Source organism: Vipera ursinii (genome assembly GCF_947247035.1).
Source record: "Vipera ursinii genome assembly, chromosome: 1".
NCBI classification, from domain to species: domain Eukaryota; kingdom Metazoa; phylum Chordata; class Lepidosauria; order Squamata; family Viperidae; genus Vipera; species Vipera ursinii.
Genome location: NC_139512.1, coordinates 151,070,099 through 151,083,515, shown reverse-complemented (window position 1 = coordinate 151,083,515; position 13,417 = coordinate 151,070,099). Strand labels below are relative to the sequence as shown.

The window sequence follows — 13,417 nt, the reverse complement described above, 5'->3', positions numbered from 1 at the left end:
ATGGACTTCAACTCCCAGAATTCCTGAGTCAGCATAGCTGACTCAGGAATTCTGGGAGTTGAAGTCCATGAGTCATAAAAGAGCCGAGGTTGCCTACCCCTCACCTATAGCATATCAGACAAGTGACTGTCTAGCCTCTTTTTAAAAATCGCCAGTGATGGAGCGCCCATGATATCTGGAGGCAAGCTGTTCCACTAGTTCAGACATGTCAAACACAAGGCCCGGGGGCCAGATCCGGCCCGCAAAGTGGTTTCATGTGGCCCGCGAAGCCATCCTGGAAACAGAGAGGGAACGGCCCCCACTGCCTTGGCCCTGGCCCAGAGACCCTCCTTCTGCCAGACCCCCAGATCTGTCCCAATATGCCCAGGCCCCCATAGGCACCCTTGATGTGAATGATGTAGAGCTGGCCACGCCCACCCAGTAGGCCATATGCACTCTAGCCACGCCCACCCAGTAGGCCACACCCACCCTGGTTATACCCACCCAGCCCCCTGAGGGCAACCACAATGCTGATACGGCCCTCAATGAAATTGAGTTTGACACCCCTGCACTAGTTGATTGTCCTCACCGTTAGAAAATTTCTCCTTAGTTCCATGTTGCTTCTCTCCTTGATTAGTTTCTATCCATTGTTTCTTGTCCTGCCCTCTGGTGCTTTGGAGAATAATTTGACCCCCTCTTGTTTGTGGCAGCCTCTCAAATACTGGAATACTGCTATCATGTCACACACATCCCTAAGAAGGGACTGGAACTCACAGTGTGCCAGTATCTGGCCTTCTGTTTATTTCTTAAATAGAAATACATTTTCTATTTATTTTTTATCCTGCCTTTATTATTTTTATAAATAACTCAAGGCAGCAAACGTAACTAACATTCCTTCCTTCTTAAGTGTGTTAGTCAGAAACGAGACTTCTTTTGATTTTTGGCTGCTATGGAGTTATACACCTTTTCTCCTTCCCTATTATTTCTAGTATGTTTCCCCCTATAGTAAAAAAAATTCTTTTGCACTTAAAATTGTGTTTTATCTCCCTATATATTATAGGTAGCATATCACTCAGTGTTGTAAACTAGCATGTTGTGTACTGTCACTTCTCTCTGACCATTTCATGAGAGAGATGTGGTTCTATCTGTACACAGTGAATCTACACAGAATCCAGTTAATTCCCTATAGTAGTTAAAACTTCAAGTTTGTTTCTTTTTTTTTAATTCATCTGTTGCGCGTCCTTTTTAAAACTAGACAGAATTAAAACCAGAGATACTCTTTATATTTTCAGCTGGACATGCCTATTTTTTTTTTAATTCTGTGAGAATATGATACCACTTTTTACAAATAATTTGTCCTGACTATGTCAGCTTTGTGTGGGGGGGGGAGTGTAATGGCTCAGAAGTTAGGAAGCTGAGCTTGTCAGCTGGAAAGCTGAGAGTCAGGGTTCAAGGTCTGGGTGCCGCACAACAGGACGAGCCCCCCCCCCCCCGTTCTTGCCCCAGGTCCCGCCCACCTAGCAGTTTGAAAGCATGAAAAATGCTAGTAGATAAATAGGTACTACTTTGGTGGTAAGGTACAGCATTCACGTTTCGCCATACTCTCTGCAACACAGCATGATGTCATGCTGGCTACATGCCCAGAGAAACATCTTCAGGCAACACTGAAGAAATGGAGATGAGTACCAGCCCCTAGAATCAGACATGACTGGATAGGGAGACCTTTACCTTTTCCAATATCACTCAGTAAGGCCTTCTGGAGAATATGGATCTTATCTTGTTTACCATATATATATATCTCTCTTCAGATAGGAGATTTTATTAGACTTTTATTGAGATACTGAAACTGAACTTTGGACTTTTATTATGCAAAGCCTGCTTTTTAATGACTGATGACTCCTGGTGTTTCTGGATGCATATGTGATCTGAATGACTTCTGATTACTAGGAAAGGAAGCAAATATTTGTGTGGTACGTTGCTACTGACAGTCTGCTAGTGACAGAATAACCTGAGCTGGATGGTAATCGATTGGGATATGTTCAAGGACGGAGTACTGACAGTTCAGTCCCATTCATCTTCTCCTTCCTTCCACCTTTCCCAAAATTACAGATAGTCCTTGACCTACGACTATTTGTTTAATGACAGATCACAGTTATAGTGGCCTCAAAAATAATGACTTGAAGTTATAAAACATATTGTATCACTTCTGAAGTCATGTGATTGCAATTTGGGTATTTCCATTTATAATGGTTGCAGCGTCTTGCAGTCATGTGATCATGATTTGTGACCTTCCAGCTGGCTTCTGACAAGCAAAATCAATTGGAGAAGCCAGATTTGCTTAATGATCATGGTTAATCACTTAATGACCATGGTAAAATGGTCATAAAATCAGATCCTGTCACATGGTGACTTGCTTAATAACTGCATCACTTAGTGACTGGAATTATAGCCCCAATTGTGGTCATAAGCTGGACACTACCTTTAGACCCTTCTTCGGAGGAAAATATAGAGTTACAATTAATTATGCCAATAAGCCATGGACTTGGTTGTCTATATAGTACATTAGAGGTCCCCAACCTTTTGGGCACCAGGGACCGGTTACATGGAGATAGGTTTTTCCACGGACCGGAGGGGGTGTGGTTTTGTGTGCTGCCTGCATCCCTCAGATGGGGGCTTTGCTTGTTTGTGTGGTCTGGTTGCTGGCATGCCACAGCCCGGTACCGGTCCACAGTCCGTGGGGTTGGGGACCCCTGCAGTACATGATGCTTTGAATTTATAGGCAACCTTGTTTCCCAAAGCTCATGTCTACAGCTGGCTTCCTCAAATTTTTTTCTGCAGTGCTTGTTTATTTTGTTGTATTCTTTCTTGTCCATTTAATAGAATTGGATTTTATGTTGTTTTAAAAAAAATTACTGAAGCTGAGAGATAAAAATATAGAAGAAAGGCAGAATATAATTTTTTATTTTATGCATGCATAAATAACATGTTACAATAAAAGCAGTCATTAGATAGTTTTGGTTTTACATGAATCTGCTATTACCTAGCGCTTGGGTCGCTAAACTGTAAGACAGGCCAAAGCTGTTACTATAGTTTGCTTAAATGTTAAGTGTGAAATGTGCTTTCTTGTTTGGAGAAGGTGCCATATTTTTTTTAGTACAAATAACAGGAAAAGTGCACAATTTGAGCAAGACATGTGGCCACATAGCAAGGATCAAGTTTGAAAATTACACCTTCATATCATTTTGCTACATTCAGCTAACATAAGGGATGTAACATGGATAAGTATAGCCCACAGAAGTCTGACAATAAGACCTGAAATCTTGTCTCTAGTTATCAGAATTTTAGCCCTATTAATATCAATTGGACTTACTTTTGAATGCTCTAGTAATGAAGCCATGATGCAAAGACTTAAATCCGTTTTAATGTTTTGTGTCTGTATGAAGAAATTGGAAGTTGGTGATTTCACGAAGTGGAAGAAATACATGCCTAGATATTTAAAGACATTTAAACATGATCTAAGGGACGCGGTGGCTCAGTGGGTTAGGACGCTGAGCTTGTCGATCACAAGGTCGGCAGTCTGGCAGGTCGAATCCCAAGTGCCGTGTAGCAGAGTGAGTGCCTGTTACTCGTCCCAGCTGCTGCCAACCTAGCAGTTTGAAAGCATGTAAAAATGCAGGTAGAAAAATAGGGACCTCTACGGTGGGAAGGTAACAGCGTTCCGTGCGCCTTTGGCGTCTAGTCATGCCGGCCACATGACCACGGAGACGTCCTCAGACAAGCGCTAGCTCTTTGGCTTTGAAACGGAGATGAGCACCGGCCCCTAGAGTTGGAAATGACTAGCACGCATGTGCAGAGGAACTTTTACCTTTACAAACATGACCTATTCAATTTGGTTTCTGTTAATTTTTCTGTTATCTAAACTGGTGATGCAGCACTTGAAGAAAATAGTTCCCTCTGTTTTGGAATGATCTCTGACTTTTTCCTCAAGACATTATAATATAGTGCATACAGGTAGTCCTTGACTTATGACCATACTTTCTGTTGCTAAGTGAGACATTTGTTAAGTGAGTTTTGGCCATTTTACAACCTTTCATAAGTGAATCATTGCAGTTGTTAAGTTAGAAAAACAGTTGTTAAGTGAATCTGGCCTGTCAGAACGTCACAAAAGGTGATCACATGAACCCAGGACACTTCAATAGTCATAAATATGAGTGTTGCCAAGCATCTGAATTTTTTTTCAATGCTGTTGAAAAATGGTCATTAAATGATCTGTTGTAAGTTGAAGACTACCTGTATAGGCATAGCCATAAATGAACGTGGAAGAAGGCGAAAGTTGTACAGTGTTATTAATGTAAAATAATAAATGGGGCCAGAATACATCCATGCCTGATTCCCTTAAAAGTGAGAAACAGAACAATCATATTACCATTTGGCATGTATTTAACATATAGAAAGAAATCAGGGCATTGATCTATCATGGTGGGCATATTTACAAATGCAAGTTAGATATGATAAAGATGTTAAACTGTACAGATTTCATAAGGAGCAAACCTTGTTTGATAAGACAGTATTAACTTCTAATGAGAAATTAATTAAGAAAATTTATAATTTTCTATTGAATTTGAAAATGGAAAATGAACAAGTTAAACAATGATAACATGGGCAAATTTTTTTGGATATACTATAGAATTAGAAAAATGGCAAACTTGTGGGAAAGAAATTATAAATTGACAATGTCAACTTCTTATAAAGAAAATCTATGTAAAATCTTTTATAGATGGCACTTACCACTAGCAAGATTAGCAAAAATGTTTAAAAACATGTCAGGTAGATTTTGGAAATGTAAACACAAGTCAGGTACTTATTACCATGTTTGGTGGACATGTGCCAAAGCAAAGAGGTATTGAATAAAAATACATACTTGGTTAGAAAAGATGTTGGGGGAAAATGTAGATTTTATACCTGAACTTTTTTATTAGGTATATTCCCAGAAAAGAGTGATAAACAAAGCATATATTTGATTTTACATGTAATAACAGTGGCAAGAATTATATTCGCACAATACTGGTAAAATGAAGAAATACCATCAGGTGAAGAAATAATTTAAAAAAATACTAGAATGTGCAGAGATAGACAGTCTGAGGTTGAAAGAAAAAGAAGAAACAGAATATTATCAAACTTGGGACTTATTTTGTCAATGGCTAGAGAAAAAAATAAAGGATTAGGAATTAAATTTGTATTAGTGAATGTAAAACTCAGACAACATGTTTGTTGAACAAGTACTACTGGATGTATGAAAAAATCAATAAAAATTCTATATAAAAAAATAACATAGAACGACACTTTCATAAAGTAACAGTCATCTGGAAGAGGTGACAATCCATATAATTGATGAAGCTGCTAATTTCTAACAAAGCTCTCAGGAAATTGAGAGAAAAGCCACTTTCAGATTGATAAAGCAGCATCAAGAGATTGCTTTATTATTTCAGAAACATCAAATGGAAGAAAGATAATTCAGTATTACTGTGGAACATGAGTTACACTGATATCAAAGAAATTGTGGAATAGAATCATTAAAGAAAGGATGCAATTAATTATTTTAAATAATTAAATTGAATTGTTAAATTGTCCCATGGCGAGTTGTCCCATTCCACTAGAATAGGGTGATAATATCCTTCACGGTGAACCTTATTTTTTCTTCTTCTTTTGTTAACAGATACCGATATCCGTAGAAAATTTTCTTTAGAGGATTATCTGAGTGATGAATTTCAGTACAAATCGTATAATCTGCAGTGGATGTCAGGTAATGATTGTAATGTTTTGGAATGCCTCAGAGTTGTTTCATTTTTTACAAATGAATGTTGGACAAAGCATGAGAGTTGTGTCCAACCACACAATCTTTGGGAGCATTATTCATCACAGTTTCACAAGATTTGTTTACACATTCAAAAGCGTACATTCTTTGTTAAAGCTTTATGTCGTTGATCAGCTAACCAATCGCTAACATGGCTAAATTCATCTAAGAAATATTTGAGAAAATTGAACACTGTTTTGCCTCTCGGCCTGACAGCCTTGTGATGAGTTTTTATCCAATTTTTATTGTGTCCCTTTTTTCAGTGAGAACCCCTAGCAACAGTGATATATACTCTTATTATATACTGGACTGCATTTGAAGATTATCCAGAAATTGTAGTAGTTTCTGGCATTTGTTGTTTTCAACAATGGAATCCCTATACTGCAATCAGTATATTACTTACCAATACGTTCGCAAGTAAATTCAGAGTACTGTATTGATCTCTGAAGCTTTGGATTGCTTTGGTCCAAGCTACCTAAATGATCATCTCTTCCAAATAGAACTGTTTGATTAATTCTGGAAGGGGTGTTATGGGTCTTTGCCCTCTGAGTGATTGGGAAAGCAGGAAGAACCCAGAGACAGGTTTTCTCATGATTCTTTGGAGCATTCTTCCCTTGAGATCTGTGTAGCGTCCATCTGCTTAACCTTCTGGAAAGAAATGAAAACGTGGCTGTTCCACCAAGCTGTTGCCTGGGTGAAGGGCAGGGTGACTTTTAAAATTTTAATTTTGATTATTATAAGCTCGGTTCCTGGTGTTTAACTTATTGTTAGGATGTAAATGTTGTAAGTAAATCAGTATATGATAGTTATAGACTAAGCTGGCAACTCTAAATACTCCCTTTACTGTAGACGGGATGTGTTCTATCCAACTAATGAAATCATTGTTGCCCCACCATCCCCACTTCATTTTTCATAAGTTCTACTTCATAAGCACGGAGGGCCAGAACTCATTTGTGTAGATTATTCTCCAACCACATAATAGTCAATTTAAAAATAAAGTGTTCTCTAACTTGTTTGAATTCATACATGATAAATAGACTGTTATGACAATGAACTTAATAAATAATTCAGGATTTCATTGAGTTTGGGTGGGGGAGTGTTGTTTGGAGAGAAGGTTTTGTTTATTGGCACTAAATGTTTTCCTCTTTCTTTTTTTAGGTCATGAGTATGTCTACACAAATCAGAACAATGTTTTTCTGTACGACATCGACGATGGAAGAGAGTCTATAATCTTATCAAATGACACATTAGTATGTGTTTTTTTTAAAAAAAACCTGCTTCATCAGTTCAAAAGAGATCTGTATTGAATATTTCCTTCCTTACACAGAGTGTTTTATCACTAATTTGTTTTCTTTTATCTACAGGACAGTTTCAATAGTTCTGTGGCAATATTGTCACCTGACAAAAAATTTGCTCTTCTGCGATACAATTATGAGAAGGTATCAATGATTTTATAATTTTTATACTCCACTTAGTATATTTGTATTGATAAAAAATGGTTTTAATCCTTTACAACAGGGGTCTCCAAACTTGGCAACTTTAAGACTTGTGGACTTCAACTCCCAGAATTTCTCAGTCAGTATGGATTCACTTTGGCATTTAGATAGTGAAGATTTGAAAGGCCCTTTGTGGTTATTAAGATCTAGCCAGTTCTTCACACTGCACCAATTTCTTTTCAATGCTTTTATTTTAGTCGTTATCTTGTATTCAATTTCTCATTGATTCCTAACTTCTTGACCACTAACACAGTGGTTTTTCTGAACAATAACAAATTACCTATCCTGCACAGGTAGTCCTCAACTTACAGCCATTTGTTTAGTGACCATTCAAAGTTACAGTGGCACTGAAAAAGGTGAGTTATGACTGTTTTACCACACTTGCGATCCTCTGCAGCATGTTCGTGGTCACTTAATCAAAATTTGGCCTCTTGGCAACTGGCCTGTATTTATGACAGTTGCAATGTCCTTGGCGCATGTCATCATCTTTTCTGATTTTCTGACAAGCAAAATCAGTGAGGAAGCACACTTAACAACTGTGTTACTAACTTAACACAGTGATTAACAACTGCAGTGATTCCCTCAACAACTGTGATAAGAAAGGTCATAAAATGGGCAAAATTCACCTTACAATGGTTGTGCTTAGCAATGGAAATGTTGGGCTCAATTTTGGTCCTGTGTTGAGGACTGCCTGTACCTTGTTGTTTTACAAGACTTTAGGACTTTAGGGCATGAGAGTGATAATAGTAAAAAGTACTGGAGAAATATTAAAGATATAAGTACAAAGAACACTGACATTATAAGTATAAATGAAGGATTGCCACATCTGCTGCCCCTATAGAATGATAGAAGTTATGTAAAGTCTTGTGTGAAGGCACCTTGTTTGTGAAAGATACCCCACACAGTGCTTTCCTCTGAGGAATATTTTTTAGAAATAATTAGTGGTTTATGTTCACAACTGTATAAACTGTATTTAGGCTTGTCTATAGATCAGGCAAACCAGCCAATTGTGAATTGTGATTTTCATAATTTTACATTAAAACGAGTGAGATTTTAAGGGCTCCAAAGGCTGACTTGTTGATTGGAGATGAAGCAAATAACGAAGACACTCTGAACTTGACCCATATATTGCTTTATTTGAAAAGGTAGCAGGGCTGGGTTTCCCTTTTGGGATGACTGCAGTGCTGAGGAATGTATTTCCTCTTTGGTTCAAATTTTTGGTTTGCTGATTTCTGAACTTAAGTCAACCATAATTCCCACTTTTGACCCAGTATTTCAATACCCTGTGCCTATGAGCAGGACCTGAGAATATATTTCCCTTAATCCAGCCACTTTGACTCCATGAAGCCATGGTTATTGAGGTTGTGTTGTGATCTGGTTTCAAAAGGAAACAGATGGATTGGAATATGTGTAGTTACATACATCGTGTCAAGCCCCAGGCTCGACATTCCACTGGGGGGGGGGAAAGCCGTCTGTCTTGCCTCCGCTCATCTTGCCGGCCGTGTTCAGCCCCGCCGCTCAGCTGAGAGCTGCAGCTGATGACACCTGCCTCCTAAGAGCTCCGCCGAACAGCTGGGACGCCGGGAAGCCTCGCCGCTCAGCTGGGAGCTCCACCAGACAACTGGGACTCTAAAGGACAGCTAGGCAGCTGGCAGGCTGCGAGAGGTCCCAGTAGCCACTGGAGCTGCAGAGACACCGTAGAAGCAGAGGTGATAGGCTGGAGCTGTGTTACCTGGGGGAGACTGGAACTGGATTATCCTTCCTTCTAAAAGGGACAATAAAGGACCCTAAAAGAACTCACCGGGTGGTGAAATTGTTGGCAGGCTGGGATGTTGCGTGGACAGCAGGGGACAGCCAAAAGGCTGTATCTAGGGAAGGGGGAGGGATTTATACCCACCCACCAGGATGCTGGCTTGTTGGGAAGGGAAGGGTGGGGCTGGGTGGAGCTGCAGGGGCAGGACATTTAGAGCACTGGGAGCAAAGCCACTCCCAGTGCTAACTTTGTTTGCTTCTTTAGCTTCTGTTTAAACTTAGTGTTCCTGTATCCTGGTCTCCTGGTATTTTTTCCCCTGTGATTGGTGGAGGGGTTAAACCTAGGGCCGTTACGGACCTAACACATCGCTTCTTAAATCATATGTGCCTTTTCATTGCAGGAAAAGCTGCAGCTTTTTCTCACTAATAAATATAAGGTGTACATCATTCTTGCTCCAAATTTTCCTCTTTGAATCCAGAACATTACACAACTGCAGCAGTCGCATCTTTTGAAAAAAAAATCAGATACAGTGGTACCTCGGTAGTCATTGTTAATTTGTTTGGTGCAATGAGTACCAAAAACGAGTTTGAAACATATTTTTCCCATAAGGAATAATATAGTGAGTCACAAGGTAGCCAACACCAACAGGTGTAGCTTGTACATTCAGTACCAACCAAATGATGAGTACCAGGACAAAATCTTCACATCAAAATGCATTGAGTACCAAATTCGATGAGTTTCAAAGCCGTTGAGTACCAAAGTACCACTGGACCACCACTGAATTTGACTCAATTCTTGGCCTGCAAAAACAATGTCTTCAATCTTAGCCTATGGCAGGTTGGAATCCACACCCCTCCCCAAGATATTCTGGTGAGGTACCTGATCCAATCCATTTACCATCATCATTGTCTGTTGGGAAGAATGTGGCGAAATGCTGACCACACTATCATCTCACCTTCACCTAATATTTTCATTTATGTTTTAAATGCAATGAAGGAGCAGCACTTTGTAGCCAGCTTCTCGTCCCAGTAACTGTCCATAATATTCTTCAGATAGGGTCACAAACATAGGTTGAAAAATAAGATTTTGTGTGTGTGTTTGCCTTTTATGTAAACTTGAAATAAGGAGATTTTGCTTCTGGCGGCGGCGCGGCGCCGGAGACAGCCTTTTCGGGCTGCCCGCGGCTCAGCTGTGTTGTTTTCACCCGAAACAGCGCCGATCAGCTGTTCGGGTGGATTGGAAGCCCCCTCCTCAGGAGAAGAGGAGGGGGTGAGGCCCCAGGTAGGGGTTGAGTTCTCCGGGGCCGCCTGAGCTTAAAGCTTGGGCGGCTGAAGGATTGAACTCCCCCATAGCCTGGGTTGCTCCCAGCTGTTCAGCGTCTCTGCTCCGGGATTTTTGGAGCGGACCCAGGCGTTTGCGACCACCCCTGCCAGAAGGAAAGACCATGGAATAAAAGGAGCAGGCAGAGCGGTACAGGAGGATAAGGTGAAGAGGACTTTTATTTTTACTCTCTAGCTTAATGGACTTTATAAACTTAAAGTGAAAGTGCGCAACAAGTGAAAGTAAAAAGATGGCGGCTAAACCTCCCTCAAAAACTCTTCGGAGTGCTGGAACTTCCCCGGTGCAACAGACATCGTTGCAAGCTTTGCTTCCTCCTGCTGCATTGACATCGAAGGATTTACAAGATGCTCTTGAAAAGCAAGCCCAGGTAATTTTGGAATCACTGGGTGATAAACTGGCAAAGGTGGAGGAGAAATTGGAGAAATTGGAGGAGAGAATAGAAGAGAGGATGGAAGAGAAGTTCAGTGCGATGAGGGTAGACATTTTGTCTACAGTGCATAGTGTGGCTGAATGTGTGCAAGATCTGGATAAAAAAGTGGAAGACCTGACTCAAAAGAATGCCATATTAGAAGTAAAGGTACTGGAGAATGAAGATTTAAGAGACAAAATGGACAGAGAACTGAGTCTTGTTCAATATCATCAGATGCAGTATGCTGTTAGAATCAGAGGCTTAAAAGAAAATATTAAGGAAGACCTAAAGCAGCTGATTTCTGAGGCTCTGGAAGCAGTATTGGGTCAGCCAGCATCTGAAATAAAGGGATGCATGGATAAAGTGTTTCGTGTAAACTCATGGATTGCTAGACAGAGAAAGCTACCTAGAGATGTGGTGGTTTATTTTGCAAAGAGGGAAACTAGAGATGAAGTTATTCAAGCTGCCTATGATACTAAAGTTGTGATTGCTGACCAAGAAGTTTTGGTTTTAAAAGAAATTCCTCCAGAGATTTTAAGGAGAAGGAAGGATTTTGCATTTCTTGTGCAGGAACTCAAACAACGTGATATAAGGTTCAGATGGGAGATTCCAGTTGGATTGGTGGTGATGCATGAAGGCAAAAGGTACCGTCTGGTTACTGTGACACAGGCGCGTGATTTTTACAATAATGTTTTAAAAGCAACCCCACTATCACTTCTGGAAGCTGCAAAGGGATCTGGAGAAGGAAAACCTCAAGAGGCTGAAGCTGGACAGACAGAGGAGAATGGTGCTGGAGGAGATCAAGCTATAACTTCTTTGGCTGATCCTGGAGAGCAGAAGGTGACGCGTGCCGCTTTAAAACGAGCAAAAAAAATAAAAGAACAAGATCAGCAGAAGTTTATGGAACTTTCAAAACGTACTTACAGCCAAGCAGTGGGAGGAGCACGGCCCAAAGGAGATAGTGGGCCTATTAAAGATGTGCTCCAACAGCTTTGGGATGACATGCATGGCGACTAAATTTTTAACTTGGAATGTTAATGGACTAAATTCACCACAGAAGAGGAAGAAAGTTTTTCAATATTTAAAACAATTCAAGATAGATGTTATATGTTTGCAAGAAACGCATATTAGGGTTATGGACCAAAAGTATTTATCGAACTCAAGGTTGGGCACACAATTTGTTGCTTCTGCAATGAATAAGAAAAATGGAGTGGTTGTTTATGTTAAAAGTGCTTTAACAGCGGACTTAATTGAAGCAGATAAGCATGGAAGATACGTTGTGATAGAGTTGCTGTTAGAAGGTAAAAAGACGCTTTTAGTTGGATTATATGCTCCTAATCAACAACAAGCTGATTTTTTTAGTTTACTTCACACAAAGCTTACTCAGTTGGATTATAAATCATTTATTTTTATGGGGGACTGGAATGGTGTTTTGGATGTGCAGATGGACAAGGCTGGTTCTTTTAAGCGCGTTCCAAGTCATGCTAGACTGCCTAAATCCTTTTTTGAAATGAAGGATGATTTGGAACTGCGAGATATTTGGCGTGATATACATTTGCATGAAAAGGATTATACTTTTTTTTCTGACAGACATCAATCTTTTTCCAGGATCAATTTTATTTTGCTGACTAATGACTTTTTTTCTAGGATTAAGAAGGTGAAGATATGTGCAAGAACTATTTCTGATCACAGCCCAGTTTGGCTAGAGATTAATAAGGAGAATAGAGATAGGCGCTCGTGGCGCGTAAATGAGAATTTGTTTAGAAATCAGAGAAATGTGGAAGAATGTAAACAGCGGATGAAGGATTTTTTTTGAAATTAATATGAATAAGGATACTTCTATGGACATGGTTTGGGATGCTAGCAAGGCCTATATGAGAGGGGTGTTGATATATATGAATAATAAACACAGACGTACTTTGGAAGCCAGGAGGAAAGAATTGGAGAATGAAATTAAGGAAAAAGAAAAGGCTTTGATTTTGAATCCAGCGGATGTGAAGACTAAGGAGGTTATTAAGCTATTAAGAGGACAATTTGATAAATTAATGGCTGACCAAGTGGCAACCAATTTGCGGTTTGCCAGGCACAACACCTTTTGCAATGCTAATAAGCCAGGTAGATGGCTAGCTTATAGACTGAGGAAAAACCAAAGGACTTCTAATATAGATAAAATTGAGCATAAGGGAAGGGTTGTGTTTCAACAGGATCTTATTAAGGAAGCTTTTGTGGATTTTTATTCTAAATTATATGCTAAGGAGAAGATTAATGAAAAAGACATGGATGTATATTTGGAGAATGCTAGCATCCCGGTTCTTACGCAAGCACAAAAAGAGGGGATTAATCAATTGATAACAGAAGAAGAAATTCTTATAGCAATTAAGGAATTGAAGGTGGACAAAGCGCCAGGTACGGATGGTTTGACTGCGGCTTATTACAAAAATCTACAATTAGAGATGATAAAACCGTTAAAGGAACTGTTCCAGACAATTCAGAGGGGGGGAAAGGTGCCTCCATCTTGGAGAACTGCTTTTATTTCTTTGATTCCGAAGGAAGACCAAGATGCTACTCAAGTTAAAAATTATAGA

General features: G+C 39.7%; 1 protein-coding gene and 1 long non-coding RNA gene across 3 annotated transcripts in view; one reads left to right on the top strand and one right to left on the bottom strand.

Moving 5' to 3' along the window:
• Nucleotides 1–13,417, top strand: part of DPP4 (dipeptidyl peptidase 4) — a 91,259-nt gene that overhangs the window by 10,710 nt on the left and 67,132 nt on the right. For both annotated transcript variants that reach the window (XM_083348523.1, XM_083348524.1), the window contains exons 3-5: nucleotides 5,696–5,782; nucleotides 6,992–7,083; nucleotides 7,198–7,272. In XM_083348523.1, coding sequence (XP_083204649.1) covers nucleotides 5,696–5,782; nucleotides 6,992–7,083; nucleotides 7,198–7,272 — 254 coding nt within the window. The remainder of the gene's footprint in view (nucleotides 1–5,695; nucleotides 5,783–6,991; nucleotides 7,084–7,197; nucleotides 7,273–13,417) is intronic.
• Nucleotides 1–13,417, bottom strand: part of LOC310631816 — a 263,229-nt gene that overhangs the window by 212,378 nt on the left and 37,434 nt on the right. The gene's annotated exons all lie outside the window — the stretch shown is intronic.